Here is a 20805-nt window from a genome sequence, read left to right on the forward strand (position 1 = left end):
TATCTTGCGAATGCTGTTTTCTGCTGTCTTGCTTTTGAAGGGATGCATTATTTGCCAAAGTATCAGCTTTGTGTTAATGTGTCAACCATTCATTTCAAGATAAAGCTACTTTGTGGTGAGAGGTTATGGTTGAGGTTATACTGTCAATAACATAGTATGCCATACAAACTAGGGGTATCAGATCATTATTTACAATATAGTAAGTACTTGAAAATAAAATTATATATGAGTTATAATGTATTGGGAATGGAAATACAGTAGTAGAACTGAATTATAATCGTCATAGTATGTGAGTCGGGTGGGGGGTGGAGTGGTGGAGATGAGATAAGAGGGAGGAGGTGTGGTGAACATATCAAGACTGACTCCAATCCTCAGACCGTAATGTATAAAACACATGGCGGCCGAAGTAGCCGGATTGCTGGTATTAGCTAACACGAAAATATCACGTACATATTATATAAACGGCGGTAATTTAAGATGATAAATATGCCATCATACGGAAAATCACTTTTACACGCATGAAAACGCTTCACCAACAAGTACGCACCACATATAATCAACTAGAATCACATATATTCTACTAGAAAAGAGCCCAACATTGTGATTATTTAGAAATTTCAATTCCTCAAATAACGTTTTTTCTTAAGATTTCACTTCGCTGGATAGATGAATATACATGATAAAACTGTTAAAATGATATTTATAACATCATTTTGAATGTTTCAAAATAAATTAAGATGCGGAATTACTTGATTTATTCGCTCTCATGAAAAATGTGAAAAGTAATTTGTTACCTTAGTTTTCAAGTGGTGGACAATTTCTTAAGTTTAACACCCAATGAATGGGAAGTACACCCGAAATAATAATGTTATTGGCTTTTCGTCCCACTAACTACATTTCTTACGGTTTTCGGAGACGTCGAAATGCCGAAAGTTAGTCCTGCAGTAGTTCTTTTACGTGCCAGTAAATCTACCGACACAAGGCTGACGTATATGAGCACCTTCAAATACCACCGGACTGAGCCAGGTTCGAATCTGCCAACTTGGGGTCAGAAGGCCATCACCTTAACCGTCTGAGTCGCTCTGCCGAAGTACAACCGAAATTATTATGTTAACCCAATGAACGGCCCTGGTAATGTTAACATAATGTTGACATATGGCATAACAGCACTTCACACAACGATAGTAATCTTAGTAATGAAACGTTCAGACACTAAATATATAATTGGTTTTTACCCATTAAAGAACATGAGTGCAAAAACTCTATTGACTAAACATTGATATTTAACCACATGGACGAGCTTCAGTTTGGCGCTGTCTGCTTGATAACAGATAACCACAGCATGAATCTGAAGGTGTTGGTAGTGTAAAATCCTACGTTACAAACCCAGCTCATCCCTCAAGTCACTATATCTTCTGTGTAACAGTATACAGATTGCTGCATCTGTCACACTTATAAGTTTTGTTATACTCCAAGATCCAGCCAAACATTTCCGCAGGCAAAGCACAGATTATTGTAAAATACGCTTGCGTCTAAATCACTCGACATTTTGAAGCACATAGACACTGAAGGAATAACACAATATCAATTATATTCTATCTAAATTAATATTTTTCGAGGAACACGAACAGTTTGGAAGTAGAGAAATGGCTTCCCTAACCTCAGACTTATTCTCAAAATGATGTATGCACGCCACAGTTTTCTCATGGACTTCAAAATAATCACGATGTATATTCCTAATCCACTTCTCTCTTAATGTTCTATTCCGTAGAAAACTTAAGAATTAGTTGTATGAGGGGCATTGCCATAGTTAGACTAAATCCTGGTCCACCTAGTGCACTCATGTTCTTTGATGGGTAAAAACACGATCAAAACAAGCACATTCGCATATTACTGTGTATAATTACAGATCCTATGTGTCCACTGACTCATATAAATACACTCGCACACTTATATTCTACAAAGAAACTAACATTTATCATCAACTTTCATAAAATTACACCGACTACATACGATAACAACAAACCAAAACAAACCCACATTTCCAACAATTCCGGCTACTCGATTCGCCATCTTTGAACGATCGAGAGTAGCATTAAGGTCTGAGGATTGGAGTCGGTCTTGAACATATCCGGGTGTGCGTCACTAGGGCGGAAGTAACTTCTCTGCGCTATCTGTTGATGATAATAGTAAGGTATTGCACACAGTGCGCATTGTGGCGCTATCTCTGATTGTGGACTGAAACTGCAAGGGTATCTGGCTTGGCACCGAAGTTTCATCTCCATCCTATTATATTCTCTTTGCCCGGGACACATGGCGAGAGTGAGATACTGTAGCGTCACTATGCCTATAGACCACGCATGCAGTGTTCCGGTGTGAAAACTCCCATTTAAACAATATCTGAACCAGTGACCGTCAGCGGTGTCCTTGTGTAAAGGCTCTTAGGAAAGACGGTCACGGTCACTTTGTACCTGTTATTTAAGTGATATAATCAGAATTCCGTATATTTGTTTCTTCTAACAATTTTGAGCCATGTTAACACAGACGCATCGATGAACACAACTGGAATTTGCTCGATAGTGTGGCTACTGAACCACTGTTGATTGGCGAAGTATGGAAGGCACTCTTCATCGATTAGGTTATGAATCCATCCTCGGCGATCGCGTTCACCCGTATATGATGATTGTCTCTCCTCCGGAGGATGGAATCATCCAGCATGATAACGCGCCTTGCCACACGGTTAGAAGTGTCCACACGTGGCTGTAAAAGCACAATCAAGATTCCAAAGTTCTTTCCTGGCCCCCAAACATCCCCGATCTCAATTCAATTGAACATCTATCGGATCACCTAGAACGGCACGTCCACAGTCTGTATCTCTTCCGCCAGGCATGACTCCAAACATCCGTCAGCACCTGACGGAGTCATGGCCAGCACGCCTAGCGGCTGGCCACGATGCGAAGGGCGGTTACTCTGGGTCACCCGGGTGAAAGTGTAATGGGGCTTTTGGTTCCATCTGTACCTAGCTTCAGGTAGTTCAAGTAATTATTTTTAGATCGCGCTGTTGTAGGCAGGTTCTGTAGTTGGCAGACAGGTAGGCATGAAATGAGTGATTTTAATAATGAGAGTCTATTTGACTCGAGGTTAAGTATTTCAAAGCCTAACCTCCATAAGTGGGTCCTTCGGACAAAGAGTCATATAACGTCAAGTATTGTGGAGATAATGTTGCTGGATTGTATTGAATTCGACTTTACCCAATCGTTGAACCTTGTTCGAACTCACTCATATTGATTTTAAGTGATAGTTCCTATTATGCTATTTGTGTTATTTGAATTCCATACGCCCACGTGCCTGTGCTATGTGAAAATGTAAACGCTGTAAACCTTTGTTCCTGGTGCTTGTTTTTTAGACATACAGTATATCTTCACCAGTCCTCCTGAAAACCGGTATTTCCTGTTTGAACACACCTCAGGGACTGGGAACTGAATCATTCTATTCATATATTTGTACATGTTTCCTGTCTCAGTGCATTTAATTCTGTTCTTTTTTTTTTCATGTATTGCTTGGATATTTATTTGACAGCCATTATCTTGTGTATGCTGTGCTCTGCTGCCTTGCCATTGAAGGGAGTTATTTATTTCTCATATTATCTGCTTTGTGTTAACGTGTTAATCGTTCATTTCAAGGAACAGATACTTTGTGGAGCGAAGTTATGGTTGAGGTTATGCTCTTAATAACGTATTATGCCATACAAACTAGGGGTATCAGATCATTATTTACAACATAGTAAGTACTTGAAAATAAAAATACCGTATATGAATTATAATGTATTGTGAATAGAAATAGTAAAACTGCATCATAATCGTCATAATAGGTGATGGTGGAGAGAGGGGTGGCAGGACGGGGGTTGGGGGCGAATCTGCGGTGAGCGTAACCGGATGTGCGTCAGTACTGTTGGGAGATCAGAAGAATGCACATGCCCGGTGAGGCACGGGGCGGAGGGCTTTTCACCTGGAGAACCAGTGACGCAATGGTTACCATAGCAACTCCGCTACTACCACGGCGACTTTATTTCATCTTCTACTGGCAGCTCTTCGCTCTTGTCAGTTGTAATCCAGCAAAGTGCAAAGTGAGAGTCAATGTTTTCGTGTAGCAGATACGAGCAGATAAGAGCCGATCTGTCTGGGCAGAACAGGAAGTTCGTGCTTGCAGGCAACATTCCTCATTCTTGCATTCTTCTCATCTTTACACAGTACACCGGAAGTTATTTCTCTATTCTATCTGTTAATAATAATAATAATAATAATAATAATAATAATAATAATAATAATAATAATAATAATAATAATAATAATAATAATAATAATAAGGTACTGCACACAATGCGCATTGTTGCGCTATCTCTGATTGCGGACTAGAACAACAAGTGCCATTTGGCTTGGCAGCGAAATTTACTATTGAGTTTCATCTCTATCTGTATATACATCCTCTTTGATTCAAGCCTTCATTATTAGAGAAGTCTTGCTCGATAACAGACAAGATTTTCTTCTGGAGACGCAGAGCGAAATTCTCTGCAAAACGGAAAGAATTTCACCCTGTTTTCTTGACACTGTCAAGACCGACTCCAATCCTCAGACCTTAATGCTACTCTCGATCGTTCAAAGATGGCGAATCGAGTAGCCGGAATTTGTTGGAAATGTGGGTTTGTTTTGGTTTGTTGTTATCGTATGTAGTCGGTGTAATTTTATGAAAGTTGACGATAAGTGTTAGTTTCTTTGTAGAATATAAGTGTGCGAGTGTATTTATATGAGTCAGTGGACACATAGGATCTGTAATTATACAGAGTAATGTGCGAATGTGCTTGTTTGGATCGTGTTTTTACCCATCAAAGACCATGAGTGCACTAGGTGGACCAGATTTTAGTCTAACTATGGCAATGCCTCTCATACAACTATTCTTAAGTTTCCTACGGAATAGAACATTAAGAGAGAAATGGATTAGGAATATACATCGTGATTATTTTGAAGTCCATGAGAAAACTGTAGCGTGCATACATCATTTTGAGAATAAGTCTGAGGTTAGGGAAGCCATTTATCTACTTCTAAACTATTCGTGTTTCTCGAAAAATATTAATTTAGATAGAATAGAGCTGATATTGTGTTATTCCGTCAGTGTCTATGTGCTTCAAAATGTCGAGTGATTTAGATGCAAGTGTATTTTACAATAAGCTGTGCTTTGCCTGCGGAAATATTTGGCTGGATCTTGCAGTATAACAAAACTTGTAAGTGTGACAGATGGAGCAATCTGTATACTGTTACACAGAAGTAGTCGACTTGAGGGATTAGCTGGGTTTGTAACGTAGGGTTTTACACTACCAACACCTTCATATTCATGTTGTGGTTATCTGTTATCAAGCAGACAGCGCCGAACTGAAGCTCGTCCATGTGGTTAAATATCAATGTTTAGTCAATAGAGATTTTGCACTCATGTTCTTTAATGGGTAAAAAGCTATTATATCTTTAGTGTCTGAACGTTTCATTACTAAGGTTACTATCGTTGTGTGAAGTGCTGCTATGCCATACGTCAACATTATGTTAACATTACCAGGGCCGTTCACTGGGTTAACATAATCATTACGGGTGTACTTGGGCTGAGTGGCTCAGACGGTTAAGGCGCTGGCCTTCTGTCCCCAAATTGGCAGATTCGATCTTAGCTCAGTCCGGTGGTATTTGAAGGTGCTCAAATACGTCCGCCGTGTGTCGGTAGATTTACTGGCACGTAAAAGAACTACTGCAGGACTAAATTTTGGCATTTCGAAGTCTCCGAAAACCGTAAAAATGTAGTTAGTGGTACGTAAAGCCAATAGCATTATCATTTTGGGTGTACTCCCCATTCATTGGGTGCTGAATTTAAGAAATTGTCTACCACTACAAAACTAAGGTAACAAATTATGTTTCACAGTTCTCATGAGAGCGAATAAATCGAGGAATTTCGCACCTTAATATATTTTTAAACATTCAAAATGATGTTAGAAATATCATTTTAACAGTTTTATCATGTATTTTCATCTATCCAGCGAAGTGAAATCTTAAGAGAAAACGTTATTTGACGAACTGAATTTTCTAAATAATCACCTTGTTGGTCTCTTTTCTAGTAGAACATATGTGATTCTAGTTTATTATATGTGGTGCGTACTTGTCGGTGAAGCGTTTTCATACGTGTAAAAGTGATTTTCACTATGTTGTTACATTTATCATGTTAAATTACCGCCGTTTATATAATATGTACGTGATATTTTCGTATTAGCCAATACCAGCAGTCCGACTACTTCGGCCGCCATGTTTTTTTAATATTACGGTCTGAGGATTGGAGTCGGTCTTGACACTGCATAAGCCCAAAAGCTTATTATCATATCTTCAACGCGAAAATTGTTTCCTTTTCGCGAAATCGTACATAAAGTAATGCGAAGAACCATACTTCTAACTATTTAATAGCCCTTCTTCCAAATAATACTCATTGTTACATAAAGTTAAAGAATATTTTCTTACCTGAATCGTTGAGCATTCGTTCGCCTTCGTCGTCATAATTGTCATATTCCATTTCGGATGTTTTGCCGTATCCCAGTTCCAATTCTTCACCGAATATAATTTCGGATGTGCCACCGCAATCTATTTCGGATAATTCATCATAATCCGTGTCATTGGAGAAGTCCAATTCCAGCTCAATGACAGTGATAACAGCAGCCGTCATGGTGTCGTTTGAAGATATATTCATGGGAGTCGCTGCAAACAGAGGAAATAAGTGAGTAAAGGAGGTATGATCAATGAAAATAATGATCAGAAAGAATGACTAAGCATATCTAAAGCAGGCCCTTCGCCGGATCTCGTACTCGTTGAGTGCGGCACGAAACTCTGTGCTTACACATAGTCTTATTTTCGAAAGATGGAACGTAGAACTGCCATCTGGGTCAGAATAATCTTTATAATTATGTGTTTGTGCCAAATCTACGGCAAGCAGAGGTGTGAAAGTTTGAACACAGGTAGATGAAAGAGTGTTCAAATGCACTTCGAAGTCAGATTTTTAATTTTCATGTTCCTTAGTGAGTTACGAATGAAAAACCGGCAGAAAACGTGTTTTGGGATATGACAATCCAACGTGTTGTCACCAGGATTAAATGCATAGATTCACTGTCTCTAAGAAACGTACATGAGATAGGTAATACAAGTCAAGAAGCCATTTTAGTCCACGACATAAAAAGCCATTTTCGGTCCTCGGCACGAGAAACCATATTCAGTCCGTGATATCCTGAAGTGTTTTTCTGTGTGGATGTGTGTGATTCCCAGCCAATTCTTTTTATAGGTGGACACAGTATTTCACCGATCACGCATGGTTGTGTCAAGGGGCAATTCTTGCTCCAAGAAATGAAGCTGTCAGCGTCATCAACAAGCAACTTTTAAAAGAATTACCAGGTATTCTACAAATTTACAAGTCTATAAACACGACATGTAGTACAAATGAGGCTGTCAACTACACGACAGACCTTTTGAACAACTTGGAATCACCTGGAGTACCCTCAAATATCTTGGAACGAGTGATTGTGGCACCGATTATCCTTCTTAGGAATATGAATCCTCCTTAAAATGGAACACGACACTCAGTCACGAAACTGATGCCGAATATTGAAGCGACCACCATGACTGGACATGCCGCGAGCGAAGTATTATTCATCCCTTCGGATATATAGTTTCAATATAGAAGTCTGCAGTTCCTCGTCTGTTTCAGTTTCACTATGTGCATCAACGAAGCACAAGGTCAATCGCTTAAAATTGTAGTACTCGATCTTCGGAAACGATGCTTCTCCCATGGTCAACTGAACGTGGGTTATACAGGAGTTTGAAAGGCAAACACACTATACTGAACATCTTAGTTAAAAGTGGAAGGACACTTAATATAGTTCACCCGGAATCTGTATAAGAAAACAAGTTTTTTTTGTATAATATGGTATTTTATATTGTTTTAATATTATCTGTACCACCCACCAGCCCGGTATCTTAAGCATTGTAAGTAACGATATAATTAATGTTCATGTTGTTTAGCCGCTCGTTTTCCAAACATAATGTCCCGCGTTAGAATCTTAGTGACTTCTGGTGGGATTTTCACTAGGGACAGAACGGCGTGTAATGGGAACCAGTCTTAAACCCTCTAGTCATATCCTACTAGCTATACCGATGCTACATATGCTGAAAATGATTTCTTTTTTCTAGTGGTTTAACGTCGCACTAACACATCGAAGGTCTTAATTAAGATACAGCCCCAGCAGTTGCCTTGTGTTAAACTGGAAAATCACGGAAAACCATCTTTAGGGCTGCCGACGGTGGTATTCGAACTCCCCTGTGGGTGGGGGCGGTAGAATAACACCCACGGTATCCCCTGCCTGTCGTAAGAGGCGACTAATAGGGGCCCCAGGGGCTCTGAACTTTGGAGCGTGGGTTGGCGACCACAGGGCCCTTAGCTGAGTCCTGGCATTGCTTCCACTTACTTGTACCAGGCTCCTCACTTTCATCTATCCTATCCGGCCTCCCTTGGTCAACTCTTGTTCTCTTCCGATCCCGACGCTATTAGGTTTGCGAGGGCTAGGGAGTCTTTCATTTTTACGCCCTTCGTGGCCCTTGTCTTTCTTTGGCCGATATCTTCATTTTTCGAAGTGTCGGATCCCTTCCAATTTTCCTTCTGATTAGTGTTATGTAGAGGATGGTTGCCCAGTTGTACTTCCTCTTAAAACAATAATCACCACCACCACCTGGTATTCGAATCCAAATGCAAGCTCACAGACACGCGACCCTAACCGCACGGCCTACTTGCTAGGTAATTATTATTTTGCACCGAACGTACACCTTCGCCGTCGCGTTGAACTGCGCGCCTTTTATAAGGCCATCTGTGCTATGAATCTTGAACTAATGTAATACAAGATACTTGGACCTTCAACCACTAGATGTCTCTACCATCGGCCCAGGTGCCCCCTCTGGCGGGATTAAGGACAATTAATTCTTGAAGGAATTTCAATTTTTAAATGTTAAGCTTAGTTTTTGCAGATTTTTTAATGTGTAGTTTTTAACACTCCTACGGCTTACTTCTTCCTTAGTCATTAACTAATCAGGAATTTTTGAAATATTTGCTCTAGTCAATTAAAATTGGGGATGTGTACAGGCATCCAGCCTATCTGTAAAGAGTTCTGGAAACTTTCCCTCAGAGATGCTATACAAGTTGGGCGCTTTAGGGCCGTATTGCCATCTCCATCGTTCCGGACTAGTGAGAATGGCGTATTATTTGGTGGCAGGAGCTGTCTGTCGTCGTTCGGAAGGCCCAGCTACTCAAGGTAGAGGTAGAAATTTCTTAATATGTGATAGCTCCAGGCAGAGAACTTGAGTGGAAGGTTTCAAACTTCTCTTCTTAATGTAGTCTAAAGTCATAGTTTAAATGTAAATCTTCAGTAAGTCTGAGGACTTCGTTCAAATCCCTACTGGGGAATATATAAATTAAGGGAACAAAGAATGTTCACCCTCTATTGATTCCCATTCAACTTGGTATGGGGTGACTAAACATTTTTTAAACCTCTAAAATCTTAACACTCTTTCGGCTTTTAAAATTCTCGTTTAGACACCCCTCTGTAGTGTAGGCTTAGCCTCTGCATCTTCGAGCCATGAGCCCGTTTAGGGTTTAAGAGTTTGTCTAAAAAGACAGCAAATGTTTCCTAGCCTTTGTTCATGGTCGATCGTGTTAAACCTTTTATTTTTACATTAAGGCCATTTAGTATAGGCACCCATTGCCCCCGTCTAAATTGTAGTCTTTGATAGACGAATATGTAAAAGACTGTTGGGCAGAAATGACGGTAAAATCAGTATTTGAAGTCTATCAGGCATAATTTTGTAAGAAGCGTGTGCCTTTGAGAGGCTGGACTGTAGTTACGTTTGGAGCTTAGTCTCTTAGAATGTAAATGAGTGGAGCAAAGATGCCCTTGTAAAATTATGCCTGTTTAGAGGTATAATGCTCATCCCTTGTAAATTATCACGTAGATAATTCACTCTAATTTTGTACCTGATCTTTTACTTTAAGTCAATGTTGTTGTGGGAAATTACGAGCTCATCACTGTATTGTTGTTTTTCATTCAAGGTTATCTATCTATCAAATTTGAAAATAAAAAGGAAGGAAAGAAATACCATTTCAAAATTTAGTGCTTTAACTTATGCTCTGGTCATTTCCTTGTCTGCCCATTCACCCCGGCACTTTCTCTCACCGCTCTATTCCATGCTATTCCCGTAACGATTATTATTATTATTATTATTATTATTATTATTATTATTATTAATAATAATATCTATACATAAAACGCTATGATGTACAGTAGTTACTTATGGATGGTCCGGCGGCCACCTCCACCTCCGGCTCCTGGGAGAGGCCTCCGTCTCACGGAATGTGCTGACTAAGAGTGCATGCTTAACGTCACATGACCTGACATGCCCTTAACCTCACATGACGTTACGCTATCTACGTTTTCAGGCCTAACCTCAAAGACCATGGATTCGACGCTAGACCTAAGGGCGTTAACCTTACAGACCCAACTTTGATGTCCAAGAGTGAAAGCTTAACCTAACAGCTAACGCGATTATGGGTATCAGTTCAAGCTTAATCTAACAGGCACGACGTGTTCAGGCTTGGCCTCACAGACACCGGATTTGAACCTAGGCTTACGGGCCTTAATATTACAGACCCTAGTTTGATGCTAAAAAGTGTAAACTGAATCTAACTGCCAACGTTATTATGGCCAAGAGTGCAAGTTTAAGCTAACAGGCACGTATTTGACGCCAGGCTTAACCTTAAAAGGGCGTTACAGAGTCTAGTTCGAGATTCGATCCCAGGCTCAACCTAACTAGACAAGACGAGACATAGTCCAGGGGTTTTTTGGACCTGAGCTGGGAATAACATGGTGGCTACACACATAGTATTAATGGGACTAGGAACCTGGTATAAGGCTTAGTACATACGCTTTATTCATAAGGGTGTAACATTGGGAAGCATCTTTGGAGCTCGAAGCTGAACGACCGCTGAGTCAAATACGCTAGTAACAGAGCTGATGCGTAACACGCTGTTGTTTCTAGTGTTTGGAAAACTGAATTTTTGATTGTAACATTTAGAGCTTTTAGATTTGGATTCTAGAGACTTGCAGAAGCTTACAATATTGCTTACATCACTTAGAGATTAAAACTCTCTGTTCAGAACCGAAAAAAATATTCACGCTACACATGACTGTGAAGGGAACCCAGGGCTCGTCTCCTTCGACTTCTGAGTATCATGCTAAGTAAATGACTCTGTATTGAAAGCGTGCGTTTAATGCAAAACATCTAAACGTTTGAGCTACGGGAAATTAAAAAAGTTCCCACCCCCACTGGAAATTGAATTCGACACTCTTTCCCTTGGACTACCGATCGTGCGTTAAATTCAGAAACACCCAACCTTCGAGCTACAAGAAATTAAAAATTTCGCCAACCCGACTAGGAATCGAAACCGTATCTCCTTTACTTGGGCGGCAAACAACCATGCTAACTAAAAATTAACTGTACATTAACAGCTTATATGTTTAATTGGAACGCATGGATTTGGCGCTACAAGAACTGAAAGTTAAAACTCACCGAACGAACCAGGATTCAAATCTGGAGCTCGCTTGGACTCAACGCTGAAGTACTATTCAAATATCTAAACTCCAAAAATTCAAACATCTAACTCTGAGCAAAGAAAAAATCACCTACTTGGGGTTTCGAACCTGGAGCTCACTTAGACTCAGAACTAAAGAGCGTAAGTGAATAAGAAGAACAAATGTTAAATATCCTCAACCCGACCTGGAATCGATGACGAGCTTTTCCTTCACTGAAGACTAAGTGTGAACTGTTAGCTCACGGAGAGGGAATGCAGTGAATGTAGTATGAATTGCGGTCGCAGCAGTATGTACGAGTTGATTAGACTTGGAAGTATTTGCTGCGATAGAAAATACGAAGTTCATTGATTTTTTGTATTTAGCACAGCTCAATCCTCTACAGAAAAAGGAATGCTGAAAAAGTATTATGAAGCGAATAATGTCACGTCTCATCAAAATTGTTTCTACATGCAGCTAGGGTTACTAACCTAGCAAAAAGTTTGCGATCGTAGCTTTTAATGCATTTAGCCAGGTACTCGTACATGTCATCACCCCTGTCTGTGTGAAAAAATATGCATACGTTTGAACTCTGGATTGCTAAAACGGTGACAGTTTACAATACTCAAATCCTCCTCCTAACAGACAAATCTATCCTCCTTATACACCCAGTAGCGTATAACTACCTCTTTCTGCTCCTCATAAACCTATTAGCGTATGACTACCTATTCCTCCTCCTCATAGACTTAAAGACTTGCTCCTCCGATAAAGGGCAAAAGGGCTGAATGGCAAAAGGGAGAAAGGGATAAAGGGCAAAAGGTTAAAAGGACTAAAGGCCCAAAGGGAAAAAGGCTAAATGGGAAAAGGGCAAAGGGGCAAAAGAGCTATATGGCAAAAGGGCAATAGGGCTGAAGGGCAAAAGGGCAAAAGCGTTAAAAATAATGAGCTAGTCTAAGGCTCATAGCTGAACTTGGAACAAGTTGGTGACACGGGACTAGGGGGAATGGTGTAAAGTTTAATAATGTACTTTATTCATAGGGACGTAACTTCAGAAATCTACTTCAAGGTCTTGAAGGCGAGCGGCTACACAGTCACAGGCGCTAGCAACTTAGGTGATACGTAACGCACTGTTGGGTTTAGTGTTTTGAACACATACATTTTTATTGTAATATATCGAGTTTATAGATTTGAACTCTAGAGCCTTATAGCAGCTTAAATATTGTTGACATCACTTGGAGATTAAAACTTTGTGTTCAGATCGGAAAATGTTAGCGCTACACATGATTGCGAATGGAACTCAGGGCTCTTCTCTTTGGACTGCTGAGTATAATGCTAAGTAACTGACTGCGTATTGAAAGCGTGCGTTTAATTCAAAACACCTAACGTTTGAGTTGGGAGAAATTAAAAATCCCCAGCACGACTGCGATTCGAACTCGGCACTCTTTCCATTGGACTGCTGAATATTATGGTAAACAATGATTTTGCGTTAAATTCAAAACACCCAACCTTCGAGCTATAATGAATTTTAAAAATCGACGACCCGACTAGGAATCGAACCTATGGCTCCTCTAAGTAAGCAGCAAACAAGCATGACTGCACCTTAAAAGCTTGTGCGTTTAACTGAAACACCTGGCTTTAGCGGTACAAGAATTTAAAGTTAAAAATCACCAACCGAACTAAGATTCGAACCTGGAGCTCGCTTGGACTCAAAGTTGAAATGCTATTCAAATAACTAACTCCGAAAATCCAAACTTCTAACTCTGAGCAAAGAAAAAATCGCCGTCTCGGGGTTTAGAATCTAGAACTCACTTGGACTCAGAACTAAGGAGCTTAAGTGCATAAGAAGAAGAAAATGTTAAAAATCGCCAACCCAACCTGGAATCGATGACGAACTTTTGTTTCACTGAAGACGAACTGTCAACGATTAGCACAAAGTATATTAACCGAATACGGAGAGAGAATGCAGCAAATAAGGTGAGGACGTAACAGTATGTCCATCTCAGAAAAAAATTGACTGTACGAGCAAGTTGATTAGACTTGGAATTATTTGCTGAGACACGAAATACCAAGTTCATTGTTTTTGCATTTAGCCTAGTATGCACATCTCAGCAAACAAATAAATTACCGGTACGAGCAAGTTGACTAGACTTGGAAGTAACTTATTTGCTGAGACAGGGAATACAAAGTTTATTCTTTCCGCAGTGAGCTCTGAGCCGTAGATTTGAAACCCGGAGACTTGTAATTACCCGCTGTAATGTTTACATCACTTAACACCTAACATTTGAGCTGCGAGAAATTTAAAAATCCCCAGCCCGACTGGGAATGGAACTCGGCACCCTTTTCCTTGGACTACTTACTATCATAATAACTCAATTATTGTGCGTTAAATTCAAAACACTCAACCAATGAGCTACAAGGAATTAAAACTAAAATCGCTGACCCGACTAGGAATCAAACCGGTGGCTCCTACACTTGGGCATCAAATATGCTAACTAAATGAATGTAGATTAAAAGCCTGTGTGTTTAATTGAATCATCTCAAATTCGACTTCTGTTTGAGGTGAGAGTGATAATAATAATTTGGAGAATCCAGCCCACCTTCGTACTGAATACTCAACATGCATACCCAATAATAAAAAGTAATCTGGTGCCGGAATTTAGCTCCGCAGGAGTTCGAGTCTTATCAGAATTACTCGCTAAAGAATAAAATCCCCGGCCCAGCCGGGCATTACAAAAATCTAAGACGTGTTTCACACTGAGTTGTCAGAGACGAAAGGGAATACTGTACTGGTGCCGTGCCAGTTGCGACCGTACCGCATGCGACCCGCGTCACTAGCGACCACCTAATTTGTACTGTGCTGGATACGACCGGTGTTGACGACCCAGTTTTAATTTAGTAAGTTATGTCCATCATCCAATATAAGGTAAGCTAAATCAGAACAAGAAAAAATTAGAAAATAGGCCAAACATTTATAGAACCCCTTACGGGTTGGGAATGAAATTGTTCTTTGTTCTGTTCAAACAGCGAACAACTATAACTACAAACCGTGCACAACATTCAATAATGTACACTGAATTAGTCGTCGGTAAATACAGACGATATGAATCTTTATGGAGGACAATCCCAACGACTGCATCAAAGGGTTATAAATAGGAATTAATGAATATATCAAATAAAACATGCATACATTATATCACACACTGAGGTAATATCTAAAACCAACTCAAGAACTCGTCGTTGAAAAGTACATCAGTGTAATGTATAGTTTGGAATGCCATAAATAGAGATATTCCTCCGCAAGAGAAAACATAGATGTATGGGCGCCCATATGACAGTTTGTAGAGGGGGGCCCTAGACTTGGGCGTATGTAGAATTTTTTAAATTTTGGAAGATGAATGACGACTTGTATTCCACAGTAGAATAACGCCCGTACTATCCTCTTCCTGTTGGTGAGGTCGGTACTACAACTTCTACATAATACCGACTTTTAAATCATTTTATTGAAAGAAAAACACCTGACTACATTACATTTTTGCCTTTCCCTGAGAGCTAGAGGGGGGCCGCGGCCCCCCCTTGCCCCCGAGCATGGGCGCCCTTGCATAGATGGGTCATAAATAATGCAAGACATATTTTAAGGTCAAAACCCTAAAAATGCGGGAGGGTGGGATGTACAATCAGGTAATTCTATACTGAATACTACAATAACACAAGTTCAGTTATATTTTAACGAAGGTTAAAGTTAGTAAATAATAATAATAATAATAATAATGCCGTTACGTCCCAGTAAATCTACCGATACGGGGCTGACGTATTTGAGCACCTTCAAATACCACCGGACTGAGCCAGAATCGAACCCGTCAAGTTGAGGTCAGAAGGCCAGCCCTTCAACCGCCTGAGCCACTCAGCACGGTGATTATATTTGTTTTGCAGTTACCTTATCAATAAACACAGTTCTTGGGGATCATGATGTTCAGTCCCTGGATTTTCGAGAAACAGAAATGACAGAGCAGCATCATCCTAAGTTGCTTTTGAAGAAATTACAGCGGAAAACTGGTAGCTTTTTACAACATGAAATCTAGTGATGTGTTTACATTTTATCTTACAACATGCCCATATTTAAAGCTGTGTTTCCATGTCTGGGGCCTGGCTGAGTGGTTCAGACGATTGAGGCGCTGTCCTTCTGACCCCAACTTGGCAGGTTCGATCCTGGCTCAGGCAGGTGGTATTTGAAGGTGCTCAAATACGTCAGCCCCGTGTCGGTAGATTTACTGGCAAGTTAAAGAACTCCCGCGGGACTAAATTCCGACACCTCGACGTCTTCGAAAACCGTAAAAATAGTCAATGAGACATAAAGTCAATAACATTATTATTCCATGTCTGGGAGAAGTTACCAAACAGGCTATCTCAGTGCGTTACGGCACTGCCTGTTACGGCTATTTCGGGAGACGGCTGGGTTCGAATCCCCCGTCGGCCATCCTCAAAAATGATTTTTCACGATTTCCTATTTTCATTTCCAGCCAAGTGCCGGAATGGTACCTCTCTCAGGGCCACGATCACTTTCTTCCCATTTCTGGTCCGTACAATTACAATTACACCCACATACAACACCCTCACACAGTAGTACATGTAGCTCACTCCCAGGCGGTGTACCGGGAAAAGGAGCTACAGATCTGGCGAGCCGAACATGTCCTCGGACCTCCCGGCACTAAACGTTATGCGCTAAAAATATGAAAACGTTCAAGGGAATCATAGGAAATGGTAGCAATTATTCAGATACTTCGAAGTTTCGTGAGATCACGTTACATAATCAAACCACATTCCGGCATATACAGATGGAAGGTAACTGATGCACCAAAATAACACAGTTGGAGGGAGGATTACAGTGCTGTAATTTTCTGGACTCTTGCCAGCACCGTTACGCTAAAACTTGGGAAAAAGGAGACGAGCTGCTCGACTAAGCGGTATGTTCCGAGCTGTCAGTGGAGAGATGGCGTGAAATGACATTAGTAGACGAATAAGTTTGAGTGGTGCTTTGAAAAATAGGAAAGATCTCAGTATGAAGATGAAGTAGGAATTCAAGAAGACAAGTTGAGGGAAATATTCGTTTATAAGGAAGGGAATTAGGGTTGGAATAATTTCTTTCTTTCTTTCTTTCTTTCTTAATCTGTTTACCCCCCAGGGTTGGTTTTTCCCGCGGATTCGGCTAGGGATCCCACCTCTACCGCCTCAAGGGCAGTGTCCTGGAGTATGAGACTTTGCTTCGGGGGATAAAACTGGGAAGCAGGACCAGTAGCTCTCCCAGGCGGCCTCACCTGCTATGCTGAGCAGGTGCTCGTGAGGGTACGGGAAGATTGGAAGGGATAGACAAGGAAGAGGGAAGGAAACGGCCGTGGCCTTAAGTTACGTACCATCCCAGCATTCGCCTGAAGGAGACGTGAAAAACCACGGAAAACCACTTCGAGGATGGCTGAGGGGGGAATCGAACCCCTCTCTACTCGGTTGACCTCCCGAGGCTAAGTGAACCCCGTTCCAGTCCTCGTACCACTTTTCAAATTTCGTGGCAGAACCGGGAATCGAACCCTGGCCTCTGGGAATGACAGCTAATCACACTAACCACTACGCCACAGAGGCGGACTTGGAATAATTTACCAAGGAAAATGTTCGATTAATTTCCAAATTCTCTGAAATTATTTAAGAAAAGGCTAGGCAAACAACCAATAAGCAATCTGTCACTTCGGCGATTCCCTAAATAGAGATCAGCGGTGACTGACTGACTGACTGACAGATTGGTCGCATGTGGCACGATGCTTGATCCACTCGGTCGCTAGCAGCGCGATATCAGCGTGGTCGCATCTGGCACGTAACCACTGTATTGTAGAGTTTCTAACCACAAGGCTCGCAATAATATTGCTGACAAGCAAACATGAAGTTTCGTGTTACTGCATTCTTCGGATCTCGCAAGCTAGATGTGCGCAGGAATCATCACAACAGTTTGAGAAAGATAAAACTTGGTAAGAGCTTTGTTTGGAGTGTGACATTGTATGGGGCGGAGACGTGGACATTGAGAAGAGAAGATGAAAGAAGGCAAGAGGTGTTTGAGATGTGGATGTGGAGGAGAATGGAGAGAATAAGCTGGATGGAAAGTGTGAGAAATGAGAAAGGATTGGAAAGGGTTGGTGAGACGAGAAGATTACTGCAAGTTATAAGAGAAAGAAGAACTGGATGGCACACTTATTGAGACGGGAGTGTTTCTTAACGGACGCACTGGAAGGATTAGTTTGCGGAAGGAGAAGGTACAAGATGATAGATGACATCAAAGAGCGAGCAACTTACAAGGATCTGAAAAGGATGGCAGAAAACAGGAGAGCATGGAGAGCTGTGTTGTGAAACCTGCTTGTGGGCAGAATACATAATGATGATGATGACGATTATTATTATTATTATTACTGTAATGTTCTTGTTATCCTAGGGACCTAATAGTAAGGTCACAGACCCAAAGGTGACATCGTGGTATGAAAGGTTAATCACTACAGACAATCATAGACATTTACGTTGATTATCAGACAACACTGCCATTTGATGTTGTTGTTTTTACGTCCCACTAATAATGTTACGGTTTTTGGAGACGCCAATCTGCCGGAATTTATCACGCAGGAGTTTTTTTACGTGCCAGTAAATATACTGACACGAGGCTGACGTATTTGAGCACCTATTATTATTATTATTATTATTATTATTATTATTATTATTATTATTATTATTATTATTATTATTACTCTCCTACACGACTTCTCTAGATTTAGGTAATATAATTAAGCTACAGTATAAGGAGGAAAAATTAAAAAATTAAAACTGAGGTGAAAACTGATTCATATAGACTGTTCATAGAACTTAGTAACCGGACGATAGTGCATACCCAAATCCTTTACTGCTTCTAACTCTTCCTTCAGCAATTCCTGAAACACCATTTGCTGAGGGCTCTCTGTTGAAGTTCCTTCGTGCTCTGAGCTGCTTGTGGACTCCTGGTTGTCAGGTTTGATCGTGATCTCAGCTGAAGTATCTTTGTGCTCTAAAGTGTTTGGGATCGCGGTGGAAGGCTCTTCATGCTCGTTGCTACTGGTGGTTGGCATGACTTGGCGCTCGCTACTCATTTTCTCCATGATGGCTTCTTCGATCTCTTTGTTTTTCGAGCTCACAGAAGTGGGAATCTCTTTAGTGGTCGTATATCCCGAGTACGCATCATTGGAGCTTCTCATTAGCTCAGCACTAGGAACATAGTGCACTCCTTCAGAGATGGAAACTGCTCGTATCGGATGATCATTTCTCGACTCATAGAGAAGCACTGCTAAAGCGACAACAGCACTCAGTAAGATACAGATAATCACTATGCCCAGGACTCCAATTCGGGTGCTCTTACGGCTCCAGGTGTTACCTTTCCAAGTAATATCATCTGTCAGCGGTGTATCCATTCCTGCAATAAAAGAAGAACAATTGTTATTATTGTATTGTAAAATAACAACCAGCAGTACATAAACACCAGTGGCGTATGCTGGCATCAAGGCGTGGGCTAGCACTAGATACCCCTTTTCGATGGGTGGTTTAGTGAACGTCAAGCCTTCAGCGTTTTGAGCTGCAGCAAATAGCCAACGAATAAGCCTGCCGTGTTATCAAGACTGCTTCACAAGCTACTGCTCTGGTCTCTGCCACTCTCAATACTCAACACCTGATCAGTGGAGGTTTAGCAAAGTTAAAGTCTGGCTTTGTGGCTAAATGGATAGAATGGTTCTTTGGTCCGCTGGCCCCGGTTCAGTTTTCAGAATCAAAACACCCTGATACTGTTAATTCCCCTGGCTTTGGGACTGGGCTTTTATGACGTCTTCACCATTCATTCTATCCTAGCTAGGTCACCACTAAGCCTATACATTATTATTATTATTATTATTATTATTATTATTATTATTATTATTATTATTATTATTATTATTATTATTATTATTATTATTATTATTATGTCTTTCTTTGCTAGTTGCTTTACATCGCACCGACACAGATAGGTCTCATCACGACGATGGGATAGGAAAGGTCTAGGAGATGGAAGGAAGCGGCCGTGGCCTTAATTAGGGTACAGACCCAGCATTTGCCTGGTGAGAAAATGGGAAACCACGGAAAACCATATTCAGGGCTTCCAACAGTGAGAATCGAACCCACCCACTATCTCCCAGATGCAAGCTCATAGCCGCGCGGTCAACTCGCCCGGTACTATTATTATTAACCACAAAATGGTTAATCCAGTAAGATAATAATTCCCGGAATGGCTACCTATGATTGCATAACCATGAAACCTTTCATTTTCCAGAGAGACACTTCACTATGGTGCGTTATGGACATTTCCGTCTACGTGGGGAGTATATAATTAGGTTTATTGTTACAAATCGGAGGCACATAGTTCTTTTATCCACCAGATAATGTGAAGTTGCACTCCAGATCATGTACATAATTCTCGAGCATACTAGAAATATTTTTTCCACTCAAATACCTCGTGACTGCAAGAGTAACAAGACATATGGTCACGTCTTCCTTCCCAATCCTAACCCATTATCAGTTACAAAACACACACACACCAGCATAAACACTACAAGCGCAAGGGTAGCAAACTTCACACGCAGTAAGAATACAGGGGTTCGTAACCACGTGACCCTCACAGAAACAAAAATACCCCCCCCCCCCCCAAAAAAAAAAAACAAGAAACAGCTTCTTGACATGATTTACACTAAGTCTCTCTCAACATTAGGGGCTACCTACGCGAGGTGGTACAGGTGTATTCGGTTCACCCAGACGGACGTGGGATCAGTTCAGGGACGTAACGTTTTTTTGCTGCTAGAGGCTTTACGTCGCACCGACACAGATAGGTCTTATGGCGACGATGGGATAGGAAAGGCCTAGGAGTTGGAAGGAAGCGGCCGTGGCCTTAATTAAGGTACAGCCCCAGCATTTGCCTGGTGTGAAAATGGGAAACCACGGAAAACCATTTTCAGGGCTGCCGATAGTGGGATTCGAACCTACTATCTCCCGGATGCAAGCTCACAGCCGCGCGCCTCTACGCGCACGGCCAACTCGCCCGG

General features: G+C 41.0%; 1 protein-coding gene across 3 annotated transcripts in view; it reads right to left on the minus strand.

Moving 5' to 3' along the window:
• The window catches only part of LOC136873694 (peptidoglycan-recognition protein LE), a 65198-nt gene that overhangs the window by 13807 nt on the left and 30586 nt on the right, over positions 1-20805 (minus strand). For all 3 annotated transcript variants that reach the window (XM_067146822.2, XM_067146821.2, XM_067146823.2), the window contains exons 2-3: positions 18600-19154; positions 6546-6779 (exon numbers count right to left, since the gene is read on the minus strand). In XM_067146822.2, the coding sequence (XP_067002923.2) occupies positions 6546-6779; positions 18600-19154 (789 nt within the window). The remainder of the gene's footprint in view (positions 1-6545; positions 6780-18599; positions 19155-20805) is intronic.

Source organism: Anabrus simplex, chromosome 5 (assembly GCF_040414725.1).
Source record: "Anabrus simplex isolate iqAnaSimp1 chromosome 5, ASM4041472v1, whole genome shotgun sequence".
NCBI classification, from domain to species: domain Eukaryota; kingdom Metazoa; phylum Arthropoda; class Insecta; order Orthoptera; family Tettigoniidae; genus Anabrus; species Anabrus simplex.